General features: G+C 35.4%; 1 protein-coding gene and 1 pseudogene across 9 annotated transcripts in view; one reads left to right on the top strand and one right to left on the bottom strand.

Moving 5' to 3' along the window:
* Nucleotides 1–26,250, bottom strand: part of Epha5 (Eph receptor A5) — a 363,058-nt gene that overhangs the window by 67,334 nt on the left and 269,474 nt on the right. For all 9 annotated transcript variants that reach the window (XM_006534769.2, NM_007937.3, XM_006534775.3 and 6 more), the window contains one exon: nucleotides 20,184–20,289. In XM_006534769.2, coding sequence (XP_006534832.1) covers nucleotides 20,184–20,289 — 106 coding nt within the window. The remainder of the gene's footprint in view (nucleotides 1–20,183; nucleotides 20,290–26,250) is intronic.
* Hmgn2-ps1 (high mobility group nucleosomal binding domain 2, pseudogene 1) lies at nucleotides 1,122–2,295 on the top strand (annotated as a pseudogene).

The raw sequence follows: 26,250 nt of genomic DNA on the forward strand, positions 1-26,250 counted from the left end.
GTAGAGTTTACATCTTTAATATTCATTGGCACAAGAAAATAAACTATGAAGCCACTGTCCCAGGTAACTCTGGTGACAGGTAATGTCTGTCATTGTTGGTGCACTGATCCTACAAGTAGGATAAGAACAGTCCTCTGCCTTCAAAATGTCTGCATCACTGTTACAACATGTAACATGTGGTTGGTAAACATTTCTAAGGACGGCTCATAACAAATTACAGCAGGTCATAAAAAGAGGTCAACACTAGTCACTACTTTAGTTAGCAGTGTACTCTATGTAACTTTCCTCGAAACTCATCATTCAATTCTTTGTACCACATTGTTTCTCACATTCCGATTTCCTTGACTTAGAACTCTGAATGTTTAAAAGATCTCACGAAGACTTTGGGAGATTTACGGAGTTCCCTTTCAGCTCAATATTGTTTAAACGGAAATTCCACAAAACACTGAAACACATTTACACAAAACATAGCATGTCGGGTAAAACAAACTTAATTTTGTTTTAAAGAATATGACCTAGTTTGTTCCTCTTGCTGGCAGAGAGCATTGATTAGAAGCCACTTTAGGGAGTGAAGGGTTGATTTAGGTCTATAGTTTATAGTCTTTCACTAAGGGAAGCTCAAGGCAGGAACTCAAGGCAGGAGGCACGTGGAAGAGGGAACTGAAACAGAGTTCATGGAGCACTCCTCGCTGGCTTGTTCCATGTGGTTTGTTCAGTATATTTTCTGGTACAACTCAGTATTAATACTCTAGGCATAGCACCGCCTACAGGGCTGGATCCTTCCTTGCACATCAATAACCAATCCATAAAATGCCCCATAAAAGACCACAAGACAACCAGGTAATGACAATACCTCAGTCTACCTTCCTTTCTCACTGGCTGTTTAAAGATTACAAAAACTAAAGAGCACAGAAAGATTCCTTGTGCAGACTCAGCAATATATGCTCCATTTCGTTGCATATGGGAGTGTAATAGAGATTATATCATATAAACGAAGGCAAAATCTATTATTTTATTTGCATTTCAAAACTGTGAAGCTATGAATCTATCTTAAAGAAAAAAATGCAAATATAAATTAAAGCAGAGTCATTTTAAGTTAGGGAATTAAAAACAGTCAATTTGAGCAGTGTGAGGAAGCAGCGAGGACGACCCCCGGACGGAGCAAACCCGCGCGCCTCTGTATCCCCGTGCTCAGCACCGACGTCCCCTGCCGCCACCATGCCCAAAAGAAAGGCTGAAGGGGATGCTAAAGGAGACAAAACCAAGGTGAAGGACGAGCCACAGAGAAGATCTGCGAGGTTGTCTGCTGTAAGTAAACCTGCTCCTCCAAAGCCAGAGCCCAAACCTAAAAAGGCCCCTGCGAAGAAGGGAGAGAAGGTACCCAAGGGGAAGAAGGGGAAAGCTGACGCCGGGAAGGATGCGAATAATCCTGCAGAAAATGGAGATGCCAAAACAGACCAGGCACAGAAAGCTGAAGGTGCTGGAGATGCCAAGTGATGTGTGTGCATTTTTGATAACTGTGTACTTCTGGTGACTGTACAGTTTGAAATACTATTTTTTATCAAGTTTTATAAAAATGCAGAATTTCGTTTTACTTTTTTTTTTTTAAGCTATATTGTTAGCACACAGAACACTTCATTACTGGGTGGGGGAAGGATCATGTGTCAGTAACAAAATCTCTCCCAAGCTGGATTGAGGACAGAAAACCTCTTTCCCTGATAATTTTGGAAGGCTCCTGTTGGCTCCCAGGAGAGAGATCCTGGTCTTGACCTAGGTGGCCACCAAGGCACAACAATGCCTTGTGGTCTGGGAAAACTATAAATTCACTTTTATATCCTCTTCCCCCTGTACTATCAACATAGACTTAATTCCCTTAAAAACCAGAGACCTGTTGGAACCTGGCCCCCAAAATTGGTTTCCCAGTCCATTGAGTGATGGGGACTTTGCAGTGACTTCATTGAGTGTTCTCAAAAGAGCACTGGTTCCTTTTATAAAAGATTGTGGATCTTCAGATTGATAATTCTGCCTAAAAGTCAGGGTCGGCTTGTGAAAAGTTGTTAAAACAACATCCTTAATGTGAAATGTCAACCCTCACTCTAAGCTACTTCCCCCTTTTCAAAGCATTGAATGAAGACTTCATTGGGTTTTATAGTGGCTTTCTGATTTTGGTAGTCTATACAAGAAGGGAATTTGGAAGTTCTTGTATATTGTTGATTGTCTGCCCATGTCCTGCCTGAAATACCATGATTGTTTATGAAAAGAATCTTTAATAAAGCTGGTTACAGTTAGGCTTGGGAAAAAAAAAAACAGTCAATTTATTACATTAAAGCCAATTACATGAGCAAACTGATTAGGAAAAAAAAACACCAAAACAAAAAACAAAAACAAAAATAAACAAAACTAAACAAATGCTTAAATAAAACAAATCAAAGTACTTGAGGAGGGAGGACTTTATACTGCACTTGAATCTTTTTTTTTCCCTATTTTTTTCTATTCTATATGCAAATGATGGGTCTCTATACTTATTGCATTTAATCATTTTAGATAAAGATTAAGATAGGAAGCCACAGTTCATGGTTTCCTCAAAGCGAGGCTATAGTGGGTTGGTCTGAAGCTGCATATATTCTAATGCTAAATACTGACTCTTATAGTGCAGGTGACCATGATGAGCCGATCCTCACCTATACCAAGTGCTATGCAAACCTTGCTCCTTAATTGATCTGGTCAATAAAACACTCGGGCCTGTGATGGAGCAGTGGAGGAAGAAAGGCAGGACGTGAAGATCGAGTGAAGGGGTTGCAAGAAAAAGAGTAAGAAAGAAGACAGAAGCAGAAGATGCTGCCATGAGAGGTGAAAACCCAGGAACAGCAGGGTTACCTGCTTTATAAAGGGACTTTATAGCTGGGAAATAAGTTAGAACAGCTCCAAACCTGTTCAACCTAGGCTTATGGCTTGTGAATAAAATACCAGGATTGGGTATCTTTTATACAGACTAGCTGGAATTATAAATTCATTTTATATTCAGTGCCCATCACACAGCTTAGAACCATACCGACCTGAGATAAGTTCCTACTCTCTGAAAATGGGCAGCTAAGATAGCCTAGGACAGCATTCTAAAGTGACGAGAGCAGGGTAGAAACCAAACACTGCCTGTCACTCTGGAACACTGAGATAATTAAGGAGTCATAGCCTGAGTTACAGAGAGTTAACTAAGAGTCTTCTTCCTCTCCAAGCTCACCCAAGCAAGTGGAGACAGCGCCCTTGTGTAGGGCAGAGTTCACACAAATGCCCCAGAGAGTGAGGCCTCCTCGTTCCTGGGAGAAAAACTAGAGATCCCAGAAGTGTGTCTGTCTAAGAGGCAAACACTTTCTCACAGGCATAGCTGGCCATTCTGGGCATCACTGCACAAGCTCACTTTCCTCCATTCTTGCTTTCCCTCACACAGTTTCCTGCATCACCACACTAAGCAGGACATGTGCAGCCAGGGTCCACTCTTGTTCCTGAACTGAGGGCTTCCTGGGATAGACATACATGCTGCCAGTGACTGCCAAACTCCATGCCCTCAGCATAACAGACATTAGACAGCCTCGGCTCAGGAGTGCAGAAGCTGTAGGCTTATCCATAATCAGTCCCTCCCTACAAATAAAAGAATCAAAACCCACCATGGCAGTATCCTGAATCCAACACCAGAGAAAGACAAAGGTACAGGAAATTCTAGATCAGGTGGTAGGGGGTGAAAATTGATATTTTGGGGAAAAAAACGACACACAAAGATGACAAACACAATAAAGACCTTTTGCTTTTTATGTAATGCTATTTTGAATGGTTAAAGGGGATGGATCGAGAGGAAATTGACATTTTGCCAATTTTACTTAATTGCATTGTTACGTTTTACTCTTAGCTGAGTAAGAAACTTTAGTTTTCTATGTGTTTTCAAGGAACAGGACCTTAGAAAAATTTCATGAGCCTCAAAAATGGAATTTAAAAATTGCGTAAAACAGAATGCAAACTATGTTAAGACAGTAGAGAGCAGGACATGGAGCACGGAAACTGCTCAGATGTGTGACAGACGGGAAGAATAATAGGGTCAAAGTTAGAGGAAAGATTTAGAGGAGACCTTACTAACATTAATACAGCAAAATAAAGTAGATGCTACAATATCAGAGTTACAACATAAGTTAAAATAAAATTATGGAAGCCTGTGAGACCCTGACTTAGAGCATTTCTCACTGGGAGGTAAAGCCCCTAAAACATTCCCACAAGCTTTTTTTTTCCCTGATCTCTAAAAATACAGCTAGAAAGAAGCTCTTTGTTCTCTATAGCCAGCAAAATGCTTTTTTGTTGTTGTTGTTTGTTTCAATACCTTACAATCAGAGATGTGACAATTGTAAAAAGACCTAACCAGGCACTTGTCTGGCTCCCTGTGCCAAGGACACCCTGCCACCCCCCCCCCCGTTTTTCCCTCCCCCCACCCCGCCAGAGTAAAGCTGCAGCCAGACTCCTCCCAACTCCTCCCAACTCTCCTACCAACTCCTCCCAACTCCTACCAATTCCTCACTTTTCCTTTAAAAGCCCCCTACTGTTACAGCTGAGGGTCAACTCCCCTGCCCTGCTCAGCAGGAGTTCATCCTCGGCTAGCTGATAATAAAGCCTCTTGCAGTTTGCATCAGGTGTGGTTTTCTCTCCAGTCATTGGGGTGCCGGCCAGCTCATCCTGGGGCTTGAGCAGAGGCCCAGCTTCGGGGTCTTACAATCCAGAATCAGAACAGAAGATATAAGAACTTATAGAGTAGAATGAACAACAGGCAGAAAATTTTAAGAATTGGCAACAAGGCTTATCAGATACATTAGAACTAAAGGTAGAGTATTTTGCAGGTCATGATAAGCAACAGAGAGAGAAAATGAAGGTTAAAGACTGGGCTTAGAAGAGAAGTTGGTCAAAAGATGCAGAATTTTACAGATCAGACTTAACAACAAAGAGAGAAAATTACTAATTGGTGGCAGGGCCTAAAGGAGAACTAACTAAAATTAACAAAGCAAAATAAAGTAGATACTAAAACATCAAAATTATAATATAAGGGATGAAATAAAATATAGAAGTAAAGATTAGAACACAGGATACAAAAACTTAACAGAATAGGAACAGATAAGACAAACAGGAGGCGTGTAGACAAGCCTTGGAGGAGAGGTTGCAAAAACTATAACTCAGGCTGACCAAAGTGCTAGGATGACAGAGATCCAAGAAATAGAAAGGTCTGGAATATGGACACAGACCTTAAAAGAGGAAATTAAAATATCAATCAGAGAAAATATTCAGGTGGAGACAGAAATAAAATTAAAGAAAGCCAACAAAAGGTTGTTAGAAAACCTTACTGTATCCAGTTAGAATATAACAAAAGCCAGCAGATGATAATCATCCAAAAATTTTTTCAGGACTTTGAATGGCAATCGGTGGATGTGTTGAAGCCGAGAAAATTTAGGGAATGTGTCATGAATTTTTTAATGCATTCACCATTTGTAAAATAAGCCCTGACTTCTTGGGCTATTAAGAACAGAATAATCCCCCAGGACTGGAAAGATATGGCAAAAACAATATTGGAAATTGGACCAAATTTACAATGGCTTTCATGGTGGGAAGAATAGGGTAAGGAGATAGGGTGAAAAAATAGAGCCAGAGAGATCAACGTTTCTAAGATTCAGCTGTTTAGTGAGAGTTAATATGCTGAGGTAGAGAGCAAGGTCCAAAAGAAACATTGACTGACTTTTTGCAATGGTTGACTTCAGTTGTAGAGAGTAGATCAAACCTATTAACAAGAAACATACTAATGGAGTCCTCAGCTTTTGAAAAGGTGAATGCTGAATGCAAAGAAGTAATCAGACCATTATAGACAAGGTCAGCATCAATAGATGAATACATTATAAATACACTTTATATTAGACTTCGTTCACCTAATAGGGCCTTAATGGGAGAAATCACCACAAAGGCATTTCAAGCAATCCAAACTCTCAAGTGTCATAACTGTGGGGAGCAAGGTCATTTCAAGAGATATTACAAAGAAAACCAAATTTCAAAAGGGAAACTACATCTTCTGTATTATGTAAAAGATGTGGCAAAGGATGACTTTGGATTAATGAACTTAAATTAACAACAGACAAACAGTGTAACCCCTTATCAAAAACTCCCATGGGGCTTCTTGTAGGTCCCAATACCAAACAGAGAAAATTCTCTTCCACAAGGCAATTGAACACCACTGCTGAAAATGAGCATTACAAGACCAGATAGAAAGGTCAAACCACATTCTATAGATAAATTTAAAAAAATATATAAGAAAGACCAGAAGGTCCAAATTGAGTATTTTGTCCAATTTCTATAGATGATCAGAGAGCATTATTAAAGGTATTTATAAATAATACAGAGATTGAAGGAATGATTAACACTGGAGCAGATATCACCAAAATTTTGGCTTCTACATTGGCCACTTCAAGAGATAGGTATCAAGTTTTAAGGAGTTGGAATTTTCCCTAGATAAAACAAAGTACAAGATGGCTTAAATGTATAGAACCTGGGGTCAGATAGGAAAATTAAGGCTATATGTGGCTGATGTAGCCATAAAATTATGGAGAAGAGATGTTACAACAGCAAGTAACAAAGAACTTTATAGCTGGGGAATAAACTAGACTAATTCCAAGCCTGCCCAACCTAGGCTCATGTCTTGTAAATAAAATACCTGAACTGTGAACATTTTATACAGGCTAGCTACAATTATGAATTCATCTTAAATAAGACCAATGCTAATATTTGATATTTTATTGAATATCCTACATATAATTTGTTCATTTAAGACTCTATTTGAAGTGCAATAAATATTATAAAATATTTTGTAAACTTTCCATAGCAGTAGTGCAGTCATTATCACTAGGAGCAACAATGAGAACCTGTTGATAGCATGTTTTTTATTAGATATTTTCTTTATATACATTTCAAATGCTATCCTGAAAGTTCCCTATATCCTCCCTCTGCCCTGCTCCCCTACCCACCCACTCCCGCTTCTTGGCCCTGGCATTCCTCTGTATTGGGGCATATAAAGTTTGCAATACCAAGGTGCCTCTCTTCCCAGTGATGGCCGACTAGGCCATCTTCTACTACATATGCAGCTAGAGATACAAGCTCTGGGGGTACTGGTTAGTTCATATTGTTGTTCCACCTATAGGTTTGCAGACCCCTTCAGCTCCTTGGGTGCTTTCTCTAGCTCCTCCATTGGGGGACCTGTGTTCCATCTTATAGATGACTGTGAGCATCCACTTCTGTATTTTCCAGGCCCTGGCATAGCCTCATACAAGACAGCTATAACAGGGTGCCTTCAGCAAATTCTTTCTGGCATTGTGCAATAGTGTCTGTGTTTGGTGGCTGATTATGGGATGGATCACTGGGTGAGGTAGTCTCTGGATAGTCCATCCCTTCATCTTAGCTCCAAACTTTGTCTCTGTAACTCCTTTCATGGGTATTTTGTTCCCTATTCTAAGGAGGAATGGTATATCCACCCATTGGTCTTCCCTCCTCTTGATTTTCTTGTATTTTGCAAATTGTATCTTGGTGTTGGCAAAATGATTTTCTTCTCATAAATACTATGGTGTTTCCAAGTATAGCTATAAATTATAAAGAGCAGGGATGGTTTACTAAACAAAACAAATGAAATTAAACACAAAAAGCTAGTGAAAAAATCTTATTTTACCACAACAAAATAAGGAACCTTGACTGTCAATGAAAAAAAAATCACTATTATTTTTATAGCAGGTAAGAATTTCTAAATATTGCAAAGATTACGAAGGTTTGATACCAAATTTAGTCAATGAATACTTTGTATTGAATATGTTTGTCTTACAACAGTCTTGAGAAAAATTGCATAATGAATAAAAGGGAAAGATTTATAATTAGCATATTAATTGTCAGCATGTTAATAAAATCTTCTAAAGTACATGGAGGTGCTTATAAACAATTTCTTCCCATGTTGGTACTTCAAATAATCTTCTGCAATTCGTTTACAATATTAATTAACATTGTCTACAAATGAAGTAACTTATACATAGCTAAATAACTATAAATGCTATAGTATCTTTTAACAATTCAAACAAGACTTTCTCTAATATGTATCTTTGCAGGTTTTGGTTAAATATAAGGTAAGCATACTCATTGATTCCTTTGTGCTTTTATAATTCAACTAATTACTTGATTATTTTCACTATGTATCTCTCAAAATAACATAGCTATAGTATTGCCTCTACACATATTCCTTTGCTGCTGGACTACAAACTTAAAGTTACCTGAAGACAAATTTCAGTTTCCTTCAGTGTTATGCATGTTAAAAGCCAGCATGCCAAAAAATGTCAGGTATTTTTGCAAGAAAGATATTGCTTTGTCGCATCCTTCAGAGGCAGGATGTAACAGAATACATTTAAATCACGCATATAGCATATACTTGTATAATGTACATGCATAAGTATACATGTATAATATACACCCATGTGACACATATATGTTTGATTATATACATATGTATACATGTATGCATATTGAGGATCAATTCTAGTAAGACAATTAAAGAAGATGTGCTTTCTTCTTTGAATATATATTTTCTGAAAGTACAGACGTCCTGGCCATGATAATAGTAGTTAGTCGTCTGTAGGATGGAACTCTCCATACTCTACCTACTCACAGAAATGTAGAATACATAAAGCTGTTCCACAAACCTGCCTACCTCCCAGTCTCTATTAAATGTGAATAGTGTTAACTTCAATAACTTCTGATCAAATATCTTTCAAAAAATTGGCTGCCTCTCCCTTAGCTTCTTTCAGAATGTTTTCAGTTTATTTTTACTGAACAATCCTTGGTTCTTTCATAAAATATCAATGAATTAATTCAAATTTACAGTCTTCAACAAATTTATGGGTTTTTTATTTGTTTGGTTTGGTTTGGTTTGGTTTGGAACAAGTACTGTTGTGTTAACATACATCCTACTTGATTCAATAGGTCTTCTTATATTTATCTGCTTTGTAAGAAGGTGATATGCATACTGAGAAACACAAGTTGCCTTCCTATCAGGAAAGTGATCGTCCATATCCATTGGACTTTATCTCTCATTTTCCTTTGAATCCAGTCCACCTCATAGTCTTCATAGAAGAACACATGATTTTCACCAGAAACCTCAAGTGTCCATCAATTTGGGTTTGTATTTATTCTAATGAAGATAGACAAAAGTTTTGAGGGCTGACAAACATGAAGAAATATGATTCTACTTTTCCTTGTTTATAAAATACAGGCTATTTTTTAACATATCTGTTTAAAATACATTTTCAAAATGTTCTTGTATTAATAAAAGTATGGTGGGAATTAAAGATATGAGTTTTAAAAATTGAAATCAAAAGAGATATGAATGCCACTTTCTTGTATATAATTGTTTCCTACACTATGATTTGTAACTTAGGTACATTGTTTGATTCTTTTAAAACCGTTAAAATATTTTATTAGTTTTTTAAATTTTTCATACATGTTTTGATAATATTCATTCTCTCTTACAACTTGTATGTTTTCATGCTTGACTCATGCCTATTACAACTATAAAGGTGGAAAAGTTAACGGGACTAGGGATTCAGTTAAATGACTGAATTGCACTACTATAGAATGAAATTATACATGCTTAATAAGCTTATCAAAGCACAAGAAAAGCTTGCACGTTGTTGAGAATGTATTGTGAAGAACAAACAGTTCATGACAGTGATATGAATGCTACATTTTAAATCAGTGTATTTTATTCCATGCAAGCAAATTTGGTTTGCTTAGAAAAGACAATTTTAATATCATGTTTAATAGTAGTGTGAGGAAATTAGCTTATAATTACTTTCTATGTGTAATTGTACAGAAATGTATACATATATATTGACACACGGTGTACTTAAATTACATAATTGATTTATACTTGTGATTTTAAGACCCTTACAATGTATTTACCTGATCTGGCATTAAAAATATTTGGTGTTATAAAATTTAAGCTATTATGTTGCTACTATGAATTATTCAATTGGCCAGAGAATCAGTACAGATTAAACTTCAGTTGAAATTGTTAGTGAACCCTATAACTTGGAAAATCAAAGATCTTCGGTGAACATTAATAATAGTAATAAACATTTACCTAATGCTGAAAAATTAACGAATTTAACAGTTTTACATATTATGGAAAACATTACTAAAATGGCAAAGAATACTAGAATTTTCTATGCTCAACCTTCTCCATTTGAAGTTACAAGATTTTGTTAATGTGAGTGAGAAAATAGTACATATCTGTAATTTATAAACATATACATTATATAAACTATCATTATTTATTAAAATAGTATGTACCTGTCATGAAAAACATACATCCGCAGTTTGCATGTAGATAAATGAACATATGTAGTCTCACAAACAAAAGGAAATGCAGAGGGCATACCCCAGTCTTATCATATTAAACTAGAAAAGGTTTAAAATATTAGAAACCACCAGACAAATTCATGCTTTGTTATACATATTAATTAGTACCATGTTATGTAAACAGCTATGCAGTAATGTGTGTTAGTGCTCTGAAAAATACTCATATACTTCAAATGTTGTCCCTCCTCCCCCCAAAAATGTTCATATATATTGACCCTGTTCAAATGATTGGATGTGTACCAAGAACACTAGAAATTAATAATAATAATAAAATAATAGTATAACAAGAGGCAACCTATCCTTCCAAAATACCAATCAGAAAATGAAAATAAAAAAATGAAAATGAACGTGAAAGAGTAGATATTGTGATGCTTATGCACCATGAGCATTATATTCTGATTTTTTAAACCTTTTCAATCATTCAAGTGTTAAACTTTGGATATAAATTGTTCCCTTGTATCAAAGCTTCTTGAGAGTTTATGGAATTTTGGAAATGAAAGTGATATGAAGAATTTAGCATTTTATCTAAAGGTTAAAATACTCCCAAGTTTATAGGCCAAGTTAAAACAACTCATGAGATACAGAGAGATGACTCCTTCTAGAATTCACCATTTTTTTTTCCAGAAAGCAATGGGCTTCACATTGAAACTCACTAATTTAGAGCTATATGCCCTCTATGAAGTCTTTGTATTTTAGGAAGTTTAATCATTCCAGGCACAGGATTCAATTTAAGGAAACTTCCAGAAGTCAAAAATTGGAGACATTTGAAAAATTTCTTAGAGAAACCTCAGTAAAGGTTCTGGCTGGGAATTTTCCACTCTTTTAATCTAGACCATTGTGACCACATTCCAGTATCTTTGTCATCATACAGGACTAGATGCACCCTCTCCTTTCTAGGATATGTGAATATTATTTCATTTTAATTTTTAGGCATGAATTATGCTTACTCATGCAACAATTCTCTTTGTGCCCCCATACAAAAGAAAACAGAAAACTCAACCAACAGTGTCTATGAAAGACAAGTGAGTCCCAGTAGTAAATCTTAATTAGCAAGAAAGGATAACAGGTAATTAACAAAATTAAGAACAGTAAATAATAATAGCCTCTGAACAAAAGCCAATGCCAGCACAGAGTTTCCTTAATTATTATGACCACAAGAAAAAGAAAAATGTACATGGACCAAAGTCCACTCATGCCAAAGATCTATTGCAAATAAATTATTGTCTGTGAGATGAAAAAGATAGAGTAGGAGTAAAGGAATTTTCATAAGTAAGAAACTTGCACTACCTCACAGTGATTTGTATAATGGCATCTGTCACAGCAATCAGCTGTATCGTAAGTCGGTGCGTTGACTTAATAAAGAACTCAGTTGTTTGAAGCTGAGTTGCTAATCTACAAGAAACATTTCTTTGATTTTTGATTCATGCAGTATCATTCAGAGCAAGGATCTTAATCTATATGGCTCTTAGCCAATGTTTGGAATCACTTGGAACATTTTACTGTTTCCTGGCAGTTTCGTAGGAAATTTAGTTTTGCTGTTCTTGCCACTGTTTGAATTCTGTCTGCAGGCCCGAGGAAGTGATATTGATTTTCCCATGTAACTGCATTTCAGATTCCTGTGAAGCTCATGGCCACTGTCCCCTTCAAAGGATGTGACGAAATCCTCAGACCTAGCAGGATCTGCTAAAGCTTCCTCTGGCTTCTACCTATGGCCACTTCAAATAGCAATGAAACACTCGCTGTCATACGGAAATGGCCCTTAGGCAATGAACATGCAAGGACAAGTAGGGTTTTCTGCCTATGGCTTAGACCTGGGTTTGTTTTTGTTTTGTAATAGGCGAAATACAAACATCTCTCGATTCTCTCTGAAGACAGTTTGCTCTATTGCAAATCACTGGCATTGATTACTTGTCTCCATACCACAGAGTTTTTCCTTTGAAATGTTTGATTCAATACAATGTCTTGAGATATACAGTAATGTTCCCATGTTTGATCTGTGAGAAATTGCAGGTGGCATATTCAATGTGGCTGAGCCATTGAGCCAATAGCCCTGTTTTGGTCAGTTTCCCAGGAAGATGGGCTCCCCACAGTGGCAATTAGTTTTGCTTTGCTCTGAGCATTCCTAGTGCAGCTCTGCTTCATTTGAAAGTCATTAATAAATTATGCTTTGCTTGCTAATATTTTTACTCAGAGTTTCTGCACAAAAACAAAACACATGTAATTATAAGAAAGTAGACGTGATTACAACTCTCAGAAGTTAAGTCAATCTGTCAGCCTGGATTTACTATTGTTTTATGAAGTCACATCTATTGCTGACTCATAAGCCATTGAGGTCAATCCTCATGACCTCTTCTACAAATTACTTATATTATTTGAGATTATGGATATTTGTTTATTTACCAAATTTCAAAATTGAATAGTGCTATACAAAAACAGTCTTATGTAATTTTCTGCATCGAATTTTACAAGTTTGAAACTAACTCAGTTATTTTAGAGAGGCCAAATACATCAAAATGTCTATCACGACCTTAAAGAAATAAGGAGAGAAATACAAATAGTTTAATGATATTATTATTTATAAAAGCAATTGCTACTTGCTACTTCATAATACTGATATTAGAATAGCTATGTGTTTAATTAATGCTATGATAAGCTTGAGATTGTTTTTAACTCTTTATAATACTTTTAGAAATAATTATTTTGTGATGTATTAAAATTACATTATTTACAAAGAAAACACATTTGTGGTTCAGAGATTTTGTTGGAGTTACTAAAATGTCTCTGTTTTCCCAATTACCATCCTTAATAATGTGAAAATCACATCAAAGGGTGATTGATGCACACATTTTTCATCCCATAGTTTTTGAATAACCCATTCAATTAGATTAAATATGAAAGCCACAGAAGTCTCTTGGGAGTTACTTGAAAAAGAAGAGAGAACATATACACACAATGAACTATAGTTGCGGTATAAAGTTTATAATTTATATGACAAATAGCTGATACCTTGTTATAACATTGCAGTGGAAGGACAGAAATCTTTAGCTAAAGAATGGAGGAGGTTTAAAATGAAAAGAATGGATTGATTTAGGTCTTGATAACTGCCCAAAATTAAACATTGAGAAGTGAGTACAAACTTGTACCAAGAAAAGGTGGGTGTCAGAGTGAGTGCAGAATAAGATCCACTCTTGTTCACAGTCCATAAGCTTTACATTGAGCCCCAGCATGGTTGTCTGCAGGGCTGGACCATGCACTAACAGAAGGATTTCTTCATTCTCCTCTTAGTTAATGGTCAGTGGTATGTTGATTGACCTATTCTTTGGCACTTGATACAAAGCTTTTGTTAAACCTTTTATTATTGACTTTGAAAATGAACTATAAGAGGAGTGAAATCAGATAGCAGGTTGATAAAATGACCATTAATCCAAAAGATGGATTGGTCTCCTATAGCTATACAAACTCTTATAAATCCCTAGCAGGAGATTCCTTCTCTGATACACATATTATTTAGATAGAAATATTGAGTACAGTTTGTACATATCTGATATTTCCCAGAGTCAGGAAGCAGAGCCAGTCAAATCTCTGAATTCTTGACTAGCCTGGTCTACACTGCTAGTCCTAAAATAGCCAAGTCTACACAGATAAACTGTCTTTAATAGCTAACAAATGAAATTTAAAAAGCATAAAACTGTAAATGATGGGACAAAGTAATTCGTTATATAAAGTTCTTTGAGGATAGGCAGAAGAGAAATTAATTAGCTCCTTCAAAAAGGCATAATGATTATGACATTGGGGACATTAGAAATGACTGGAGATGAAGGACAATTGGCCAGGTAAACTCAGAGAAAGAGAAACAATCCACTTGAGTATCAAGACTCCATGGACATTAAGTTTTCAGATGAATTTTACTATTTTTACCAGTTGTTCTGAGAAGATTTTAAGTGTTAGTTCCCTACTCTAGCTGTTCAAATCAGAAAATTTCTTTGACAAATGGCCTGATTACAAGTTATAAAAAATTCCTATAGTCAAGGAAAGAGAAATGGCCTACAGACATAGTACTGCAGGCAAAAGCACTTATTCTAAAAGTCAGACTAACTGCAAGTTAGTCCTCTGAACTCACCGAAAACTGTGTGTAGGAACAAGCACGTGTAACTGACACACAGCTATTTCCACATGGGTTCTACTGAGTGAATCTTCCGGAAGCTTGCAGGACAGATAGTAGCTTGGAACGCGCAGTGTAGCAGCAGAAACAAATGTAGAGACCCTGCCTGGCTCAAAACTGATTGGAGAGATCCAGCCAGCTGCTGTAAATGTATCCTCTGATTTCCTATGGGATCTGGGCACCCAGAGTCTCCCAGGCCTAAACACACACACACACACACACACACACACACACACACACACACACACACATACACACACTAGAAAATAAAGCAACAGTACTGTTGGATTCAAGCAACATGCCCTCATTAAGTACCTATTTTTCCCTACCATAGACTTGTCTCTTACATTTTTCCTAAAAGAGAAAGAGAAAAAAAGATGAAGAAGACACTCATGTAAGAAACCACCTATAGTAGGCAGAAGACAGAACCATGGATCATTATTTTAGCAAGTGTCTGTGAAAGCATCATACACGGTACAGACTTGAGTAAGAAATAAACCATGTGGTTGTCTAGGCAATGCAGAATGAAGCAGTAGGAAAGATCAGAGAAAAAGTATTCAAGAAGGACCACTCTTAACAATGTTCAAGAAACAGCAAGGAGATAATTGTCAGCAATAAATTAAACAGCTTTAGTATTGAGACATGGAGTGATGAAATAGTATAATCCCTGAGAACGTTACCCACTGATGGGTCAGCTATAATAGTTATAAGACAATATTATAATTATTGTTGAAAATATTATCTTGATGATGACATTAGGCAAAAATTTCTAAAAAGATTTTAAAAAATAATTTATACCCTTACAAAACACTCATCTAAGGAATCACAACTCACTATTAATAATTTTTGTTTTTTTTGTTTCACTTGAGAAGTTTGCCAGCACAGATATCGGTGCTTTGTGTATATGTGCCTGGTGTATGCAGAGGTCAGACGTGGGCACTGGATCTCCTGGAACTGGTGTGAGAGATAGTTTCTATCTATCATGTGACTGCTGGCTACTAATCCTTGGTCCTGTGCAAGAATAACAGATTCTCTAAACATTGAGCCATCTCTCTAGCCCAAGAAATCACAATTCTTTAATATAAGTGTAAATATACATATACATATATATATATATATATATATATATATATATATATATATATATATATATATATAACAGTTGCATTAAAATCTCCTGCATAATTAGTAGTTCCAATAAACACTGAGAAATTTTTATTCTGCAACCAATGTGGTTATCTTCGCTAGAGAACTGTTTATTATTTATAAGAATGCACATTTTGCTCAGTGTTAGTGAGGATATTAATCAGACTATCATTTTGTACAATGAGAAAAAATACAGATTCAAATTATATTGAAAGTCTGTTCCCTTTAGCATCACTATAATTAAACCTTGTGAAATTATGTCTACTGACTCGTATACTAAAATAAAATATAAACATTTGAACAAGGGCAACTTTTCTTATAATCTCAAATGCACAGGAGTCACTTTGGCAGGTATGTGTAATAGAATCTCAATCAACCTTTGTAACATATATCTGTGAATACAGCACTTAACAATCTGAGATAACTAAAGAACCAGAAGACAATTGCAAAATTAAGTTGTACTGTTATTTTTTCAAGTAAAATAAGGAAAAGTTAAAACAATGTTTTATTGAAAACTACTTATCTATGTTTCTGATGTCACCCATGTCTTAGTAATTATGGTACATACATATTAATGTAATAATTTAGTGTACATACATAATGCACATTCATCCCTATAGAAACAAACTTACCTGAAAGATCAATGAGACATTTCAACAGAATTGAGTGGCAATTTCCTAATGAGAGACATAGGCAATAGCATGGAGCACCTAAGTCTACGTCCAAATTCTTCACATATTCAGAACAAAGAAAATAAGAACTTGGTTCAAAAAAAATAACATTTTCTAGGCAGTAAGCCACATTTCATACTAAATTTATCATCCTAGAAACATATTAACATGAAAGTCACAAATGAATAGTCTTTTAAAAATCTCATCAAAGACTATGCAAAAACAAATCCTTTCTTCAGGATATTTTTCTTGCTTTTTATTTTCCAATTTCAAAATTGGCATAAAAGCTTTAAGCTTTTGGGTTTTATGTGTATATATATATATATGTAGGCATCCATGAAATAATGAAGGCTTCTTATCTCCAGATGTACTCAGAGAGTCTCTTTAATGTAAAAAGAGAAACTAAAATTTTCTTGACATGTAATCAAATATGAGAACATATGAAAAATTTAGATTTCAGGAATAAAATATCACAAACCATTATTTAATTCCACAAAATTTGAATTAAGAAGGAGTCAAATAAAATAATGGCTTCTGCATAGTCACTTTTACTTCAGTTTTTCTGTACCTTTAAATTATTATTTGAGTTTTATGTTAGATTAAAAGTGTGTCAGAGTCAATTTTCTAGATTTTGGCCCTTATGTTCTCAAGAGGAAATTTTAGGGGGTAAAAAGGGGTAGCCTAAAGAAAAGACAGAAATGAAAAACAGCAGTATAAGACTCTATCTCCCATTTAACTAGAGACTTGTGAAAATTTTTAACACAACACACAGATTAAACAACTATATTTGTGAAACAGTAAATATCAGAGAAAAAACAAATCATGGTATAAAAAACATGTCAGTTTTCAATATGTTAGAAAGGAAAGGGAGAGATTAAAGAACAGTTAGAGTTTGCTTATATTCCAGAGGCCTTATATTGTAATCTTCCTAGGATAATTAGTCATAGTTTACTGAGAGTGTGTCAGTTCTTTTGCAATGTTATGGGGACAAAAAGGGAACTGAGAAAGAATAGAGTAAAAAGAACTGTTTATGCCTTGAAGTAAAAGCTCAATGAAAAAATAGACACCTTTAAGGAGGTGGTAGTTTCCAACTTCATTAAAAAATACTTATTTCAAGATTAACATAATTGCATGTTTTCTAAAATCACATATAATTAGAAAGAGTATAAAAGATGTATGCATACCTAGCAAACAGAACCTTAAAACGGTTATAAATCCCTATGTTTGACTTTCTTTTATCTTGAATGTATACTTTTGTGTTAATTTGATATAGAATGGAATTAGCTGAAAGAAAGGAACCTCAATTGAAAAAAAAAATGCCATAATGCTTTTCGATTCTAGGGCATCATCTTAATTAGTGATTGACTGGGGAGACCTTTGTGCAGATCTCAGCCTTGTCTTCCTGAGCTCTATTTTAAAAAAGCAGAAACTTTGCAATTTTATGAGGTGCTATTTGTCCATTGTTGATCTTAGAGCATAAGCCAAACATTGGACCGAGCACAAGGTCCCCGATGGAAGAGTCAGAGAAAGGACTGAAGGAACTTACGAGGTTTGCAGCCCCATAGGAAGAACAACGATATCAAACAACCAGACCCCTGCCCCCCAGAACTCCCAGGGACTAAACCACCAACCAAAGAGTACACATCGAGGGACCCATGGCTCCAGCCACATATGTAGCAGAGGATGGCCTTGTCAGACATCAATGGGAGGAGAGGCCTTGGTCCTGTGAAGGCTCGGTGCCCTAGTGCGAGGGCAGGGAGGTGGGAGTGGGTGGGTGAGTGGGGAAACACTCTCATAGAAGCAGGGTTGATTAGGTAGGAGGTTTCTGGGGGAGAAACCAGGAAACTGGATAACATTTGAAATGTAAATATAAAAAGTATATAATAATAATAATAATAATAATAATAATAATAATAATAAAACAGGATGAGCAAGCCATGGTGAGCAGGCAGCATCCCACCACAGCCCCTTCAAGTCCTACCTCCAAATCTCTGCCTTGTTTGAGTTCTTGACCTAAGTTCCTTCGAAGATGGATTATGATGTTGAAATTTAGACTAAATAAACCCATTTCTCCCAACTTACTTTGGTCATGGTATTTCATCACAGGGACATTCACCCAAAGACTGAGTGAAATAAATCCAATTTAACATTGGTACAGAAGATCCATGATCATTTTCAATATTTTTCAAGGACCCTAATATAATTTCCTACATGTGTGCAAGGTGTTGCTAAATTCCTTCACTGTATCTCCTCTGAGTTCCTTCAGAACCACCCAGGTACTACAGGAAGACTTTTAAGTCCAAACAAAAATTAAGAGACATGAAAAGCCTTTTAAAGGCCACATCACCCAGATCTAAGGCAGATAAAAAAGATGAGCATGAGAACAAACTAATCTTTCCATACAAAGTGAAATCTAAAAGCTGAAGTTATTTCTGTCAAACAACCAACCCACCCAAAATACCCCTTAAAATTAAGGAGTGCAATCTTAACAAACTATAGAGCATTCACTGACACAAGAACTCCTTAGATAATATTAGAATCTCTATTTACTTCTTGAGGAATTGAATTTACTATTCTTTTGATTTCAAGGTTGTTTGTTGGCTTGTTTTTTTCATTTTTTCTGGGAGGGTTAATGATGTCATCTGATTTTGCAGAAGAAGAGTGTTGTTTCACATCCTCTATTAGTTAAGTTCAGAGAGCAGGAAAAAAAGACAGGAGAGCAGGTGCCCTGGACAGCTTGGATGTAATATTTCTCAAAAAACGTGAGCTATGTCTCAGCTATAAATTCCAAAAACAAATAGGTACTGTTCCCAAATCAATATTAAGCAATCTATTGCTGTGTATTCTTTACAGAAAACTGAGGATAGATGGATTTTTATGACCTATTTAATCCTTATTTCAAATATTCCTGTTGATAGCCTCAACTGTTTCTGTTAGAAACTTTTGTCTAGTTTTTGCATACATTACATTTCCCTCCTTAGTTATATCCCTAGTCAATGATTCAGGTACAAATATGAAAATATATTTGTTATAGGAAGGCAAAGAATGACTTCTTTATTCATCCATATATACTTTGAGGAAGGATTATTATAATTATTTGTCAGAAAACATGTGAATAATGTCTTCTGTAGGTCTATCTCCCATTTGAAACTGGAAAATGTAGGTATGCAATACATGGAATTTTGTTTTTTGTCTACTTAGCATTCGGTAAAAGTCCTATTCAGTAAGTATGCATGACACTTGATGCCTTTGTGTTGAAATCACCCAGAAATTGAAATAAAAGCAGTCATTGCAAAGTTTGCTTATTTCCTATATTTTTGTTTTACTCCAGAATGCCTGCCAGACACAAATGGTAGCCCTATTTCTCAAATGGCTTAGCATGCAGCTTCCAATACTGAATCACATAATGATAAAATATTTCAAGCCAGAACATATGCAGAATTAGGAATACATTGTATTAGAAAAAGATGTATGACTACATCAATAACAGAGTACATGGTATCATGTTAGTACTGTTCTTGTGCAGAGTAGAGAGGATGTTAAGAAGGGGGAGAAAGTATCTGATAACAACTGGAAGCAATACGGACAAGATAAAACTTAAGAACTAAGGCACACATAGACATTATCTACTGGCATGCTGCTTCTTTGATTTGTTTTAGGATGTGCTTAACAGCTTCATCGCTGGATCAAGGGGAGAAAGAGAGCAGCTGCAGAGGTTCCGAAACTCTTTCCTCCCTTACCTGCCACTGAGGAGGAAGCCGATCATCACTGCCAACAAGATGACTCCCACTGTCACTGACACTGCAATGATGGGAATCTGGCTTTGATCATTAGATGCTGCAACTGCTGTTAGGAGACAGAAAGAAAGGAACTTGTAGTTAAAGGGACCACAAGCATTCAAAATCCGAGCTGCTTCACAGTAGGTAATTGATTCATGGTTTAAACAATTCACACAAACCCAGCAAAGGTTATCTCCAATTATCTGTTCTCAAAGGGCATCTGAAGGAGGAAATATTTACTCACCAAACATAAATTAAGAGCATCACTAGATGCTGATTGTGTCTGCCAGCCATAAAAATAGAGGGCAGATTGTACAGAACCAGGGTACTACATTTTACAAGGTAAGGAGGAATATTCTCTTCAAACACACTCATGTATATAAGAAAGTGTTGAGCATTCAAAATTTGACATTTTTAGAGTTTACAGCTGTTGTTCTCTAGCAAAAAATACGTTAGCTCAGGATTTCTTCCCTGTAGACAAAAGGCCTAAAAAAATGGGGCTTTGACCTTGCTGAAGTAAAATACAAGTACTTTAAATATAACTTAATAGTGTAACTCCATGGAGAATATAATGAGTCATTGTATTTTATAAGTAGAATTTCTAAAAATTATCAAAGAATAAATGTAAATCTTTATGAATAGATTAGACAAATTTGCAATGCTTGTTTTATTATACATTTTAAACACATGGATCTAGTGCTTTCTAACTTCATCAATACAATTCTTACAACATAAACATAAAATGTTTAGGTAGTTGTATCTACATGAATATGATAATTTTTCTTTTATGTTGATAACTATTCATAGCTAAGAAACATATGCAGCAAACCTAATTTCCTTTGGTTTTCCATGTCCTCTGAATAGGGTACCTAACTTACGTCTTGTAAGTGACAGAATCATATTGGTGCTACAGAGCAGTGCTTGTACAACTTCACAATACCGAGTGCATGGACTTCAAAGGCTAATACCACATAAAGTTTCTGTTTGCTTTTTACCACCTCTTTACTAAATCTTGGTCAGAAAACTTGTAACTTCAAATCTCTCTGTATTGTCTTGTAAGCCTACATTTTTTTCTGTCTAATGCGAGTTTATTTTGTAACAAACTCCTTTGTCTTCACCTACATAGACTCAGATATTTTCATCAGCTTATATAAGTAAAATTCAATTGATAGGTGATGAGTAATATAAGATTATTTTTAGTTTACAAGTCTAACTGCTTACCTTCCCTTTTGTTGTCTTTTATAAATACATTTGTTTTGATTTTTTGCTTATAGGTGCTCTGCTTACTCAGGTGTCAGTGTACCCCAACTGAACCTGTTACCCTCAGAGGCGAGAAGAGGTCATTGGCGCTCCTAGAGTGACAGATGGGCATAAGCCTTCTTGAGGATGGAGCCATTGAGTGGATAAAATCGGAAATGGATTTGGTAAAAAGACATTGTACACTTGTATAAAATTTTCAAACAATAAGAAAGATAGTTTTAAAATCTTGGCTCAATATTGAACTGGTTCTATATTATAAGTAGGATATAACACCAACTGGAATTCATTTATTTGCTTCATTCGTTTTGAAACAAAATGTTCCTTATAATGATTCTTGATAACCTTTTCTGGGCATTAACCATCACTTTCTTACATTGTAGAAATGTCTAGCCTTCTAGATAAACAAGACTAGACAAGATAGACTCTGGTTCAGTGTAAGCACACAGTCTCTCCTTTTATTTTTAACCTCATGTCATTGTTAAAACCACTCCTTTCCCATGACAGATTTTGCTCCTTCCAAGATCTTAGTATAATTTCATAACCACTAACCTGCTTAGGTAAATATGCTTGGTTTTTGGTTCCTATTTATTGTCTTCTGTTTGTTTTACCTGCTTATTCCTATCTTCTGGCATTCTGCATGAATTATATGGACAGAGCCTCATCTACTGAAAGTCAGTATTGCTCCACCCCTTTGAAATACCTCTTTGCTTCTGAGCCTATACATGATGTTAGTGAATTCAATGAGTATATTATTTACATATCTGCAATAAGATAAATAATTTCTGCATTTGGAACTCTTATATCAGACTTTGAACCATGTCTTCCTATTGCTTGGATAACCAAAATAGGTAATTTCTTTTCTGCTATTTCCAGAGTACTTTGTTATTGTGCACATGTTCTCACCACTAACTTTTGTGCTTGAATTTGATGAATTAAATGTTCTCTTCCTCCTCCCTCTTTTTATTTTTTTCTCTGTTAACCTGTCCTTTTTACTATCTTCTTCACTTGCCCACTGATAGAAAAAGCTCTGTTTATAACATCAGTTAACAATTATCAATTATTAACAATTATAAGGTCAATTTTTTGTTTCCAATAATCATATCTTTCCACAAGATTAAATCCATTTTTGTTCAGTAAATATTTCCTTTTATGTGGATTATATTGTCACAGAAAATGAACATCCTTAAAATTGATGTGTACATAGCATTTCTAACCTCATAGGTTGAGAAAAGGCACAAAAATCTCATCAATCAAACCACTATGCTAAAGTCTTTCCATCTCCCTATTTTCTACTCACTATTACTTAATATTCCTCAATAACTACTTACCTATCAATTAATAAGTATATTTATAAATGTTGTTCCAATTTTATCATATATTTATATCCACTTATTTTGACTCAAACTACTGTAATAGGAATATCTGGATATTGTTCATAAGGTGTTGAAAACTAATTAACCTTTTATGTATTCCTATTAAATATAAAAAAATATGACTTTGATCACATTTCCCTAATCAAAAACATAATAAATACCCAAATTCCTAGTGCAACATTCAAAGTCCTTCTCATCTGTAAATATTTCTGATATCAATGGGACAATTAAATAACTCTCAATTATATGGATTTAAAGAAAAGCAATTGTTCATATTCAGAAGTTAAAAGAAGGCAACCTTAAGTGAATAAATGCATTGATTTTGTCCAAACACAATGGTGCACGCCTGTGAATAAGCACAGAACTTAGAGGAACTTAGAAAGAAACAGAACAGGAGGAAAGTTGTGAAAGTTTGAATGAGAATGGCTCCCCTAAGACCATATATTTGAGTTTTTGGTGAACAGTTGGTGAATCTGTTGGTAAGGATTAGATTTGGACTTGACAGGGTGGGCTTTGGGGTTTTAAAAACCCCACATCAATACAAGATAGCTCTCTTCTTTCTCTCTCTCTCTCTCTCTCTCTCTCTCTCTCTCTCTCTCTCTCACACACACACACACACACACACACACACACACACACACACACACAGCTTTGTGCTCATGGATCACATGTAACCTCTCAGCCACTGCTCCTCCAATGCCATCACATGTAACTTCTCAGCTACTGCTCCTCCAATGCCGTTCGTGACAGGCTGCCACCAAGATCTCTGTCATGATAGTAATGGATCTGAATTTTTAGGGCCCCATCAAATGTTTCCTTCAATGTTGACCATGTTGGGTTTGCTTTTTGTTTGTTTGTTTGTTTGTTTGATTTTTTGTTTGTTTGGAGTATTGAAGAAAACATTGGACTAGAAAAGCAAGCAAACAGTATATGAGGGGCTTAATGGACCACCCTAGTAAGATTCCTGACATTTCCAGTCTTATGAATGTCTACAGTGAAAAAGAGCAAGCATGACAAAAAGAAATGCAAATTTTAAAGTTTGAAGAGAAAAAGATCACAGCAGAAGAAAAGTAACTAAGACAATGTTCTGATAAAGCAATAAAGTACTGGAAATGTATAAAAGATAGTGAGTTAGGAAGGGGTATCCTGAGCTTCGTAACTAAACATAAGTATTGATATAGTAAAATATATCTTTGATAATTACCAAGAGCTAATGTGTTAAAGCAATGATTACCAAGAGCTATTGTGTTAAAGCAATGTATTTAAATAAATGTATTTAAATATAGCATAATCCCACATATCTAAACAATTTGTACCAGGTCATAATTTCTTAATTTAAATATACTTTATGAGTACTTTCATAAGCAATGTCAAATCAAGATGTCATATTTAGGCCAGGCATGGTCATATGTATCTCTATATACCAGATTCCAAGGGGCAGAGGACCTCATAAAATTAAGGCTAGACAGACCTATATAGTAAGATATAGTCAGGCCTTATGTCAAAAACATCATATTTCCATGATTGTTTCTAATATTCTCTGAATTTGCATCCTTTGTATAATTAATTAAATTAGGGCTTCTAAAGTAAAATTTAAATAATATGCATTATATACGTATATATTATACGTATTATATATTATAATTTTTAACGTTTGGACCAGGGAAATGACTTCATCTCTAAAGTACATATAGCTCAAGCATAGGAAGCTAAGTTTGAAACCAAGTTCTGGCAGTTGTGGCAGCTTCAATATGTTATCCTCAGCACTTCAGGTAAAGAATCTGTACGCCAGGGTTGCCTGAGCAGAAATCTAGTCAATAAGAAAGCTTCCGGTTCACTGAGGGACTCTACCTCAAGAAATAAGATGGATGTTAGTTGACAGAGACACTTGCCATTAAATACCGTTGTCCAAACATATAGATACGCATGTGTGCATGAAACAACATATTTGCATGCTCACACAGAAACATATACAGACCCCTATACACAACTGCAACAATTTCTAAGCTTTCTTATGAATTATAGCTATTTTTGATATTATGTTTATAGTAAATTGTGAACTATTCCTCATAGGATACTCATCATCAAGAATTAGTTTTATTTATTTATTTTTGATTGGTTTTCCTGAAAAAAACACATTCTATTATTAGTATTTAAACCTAAAAATATAGAACTTACATGTCTTCTCATTCTTACTTATCTGTTTATTCTTTAGCTATAGAAAAAAAGAGTCACATGACCATCTTTTTACTCTCTTACAGATGTTAAATGTTAAAGATACTAATGTTTAGGTAGTACAGTTTATCATTGTTTTATGCATGTTTATTAGGCAATAAGTGATTGATAATTTAATTTTTAAAGACCAGCTGAGAAATGTTTTCAAAACACTGATGAAAAGTTTTTAAAGTACTTTAAATAATATGTTGAAATATATCACTTAAGAAAATTAGTAGTTCTTATTCATTCATTTTCTAATTTTACTCATTCTACATTTTATTATACCCGGGGAAGTCTCCAGCTGCATATTTTGTGATACTACATTTTTAAGTTACATTGCTTACTACATAACTACTTTTACCTATATTGTATGTACATCTACTAACTCCCTTTCCCTCCTTCTCTGTCTTCCTCATTCTGTCTCTATCTTTATCTCTCTCTGTCTCTCTCTGTTTGTCTCTCTCTCTGTCTCTCTCTGTCTCTCTCTGTCTCTCTCTTCTCTCCTCTCTCTCTCTCTCTCTCTCTCTCTCTCTCTCTCTCTCTGTGTGTGTGTGTGTGTATGTGTGTGTGTGTGTGTTTGTGTGTGTATGTTTCACCAGAGAAATAGGCTCAGTAAAAATAAAAATCTAGAATCAAAATAAAAATATTTATGAAGTATGAAGTATACTAAATCTAGAATGTGGCTCCTTTAACCTGATGCAACCTTAGGAAGGGAGGACCCACAGGTTAGATGATAACACCCCCAGTGGACTCTGATTTTTGAACATGTGGTCCACAATCGGTGGAGCTATTTGTGGGGACTTGGGAGATGCAGCTTTCTTGAGGACGTCATCATGAGTAAGTTTGAGAATTAAGACCTTTTAAGGTTTGTTATTTCATGCTAGAAGTTTAGTGTGCCCCCAGATTCTCTCCACTAACACTGTGCCTTGCATCATGACTCTGTCATGATGGTCTAGTACCCTCTGAGTTCAAATTAATGCTTTCTTTCATAGATTGCTTTGGTCATGGTATTTTATCACAGCAACAGAAAAGTAACCAAAACAAAATATTAATGGATTTCAATTATCAATAATGCATGAAGAGTTGTTCCTTAATCTGTGCGTACATTCAGGAAGGGAAAAAAGGGGGATCTTTATGATGGTGCATTATGTATGAGCTAGGAAGATCTATGAATCCAG

Source organism: Mus musculus, chromosome 5 (genome assembly GCF_000001635.26).
Source record: "Mus musculus strain C57BL/6J chromosome 5, GRCm38.p6 C57BL/6J".
Classification (NCBI taxonomy): Eukaryota; Metazoa; Chordata; class Mammalia; order Rodentia; family Muridae; genus Mus; species Mus musculus.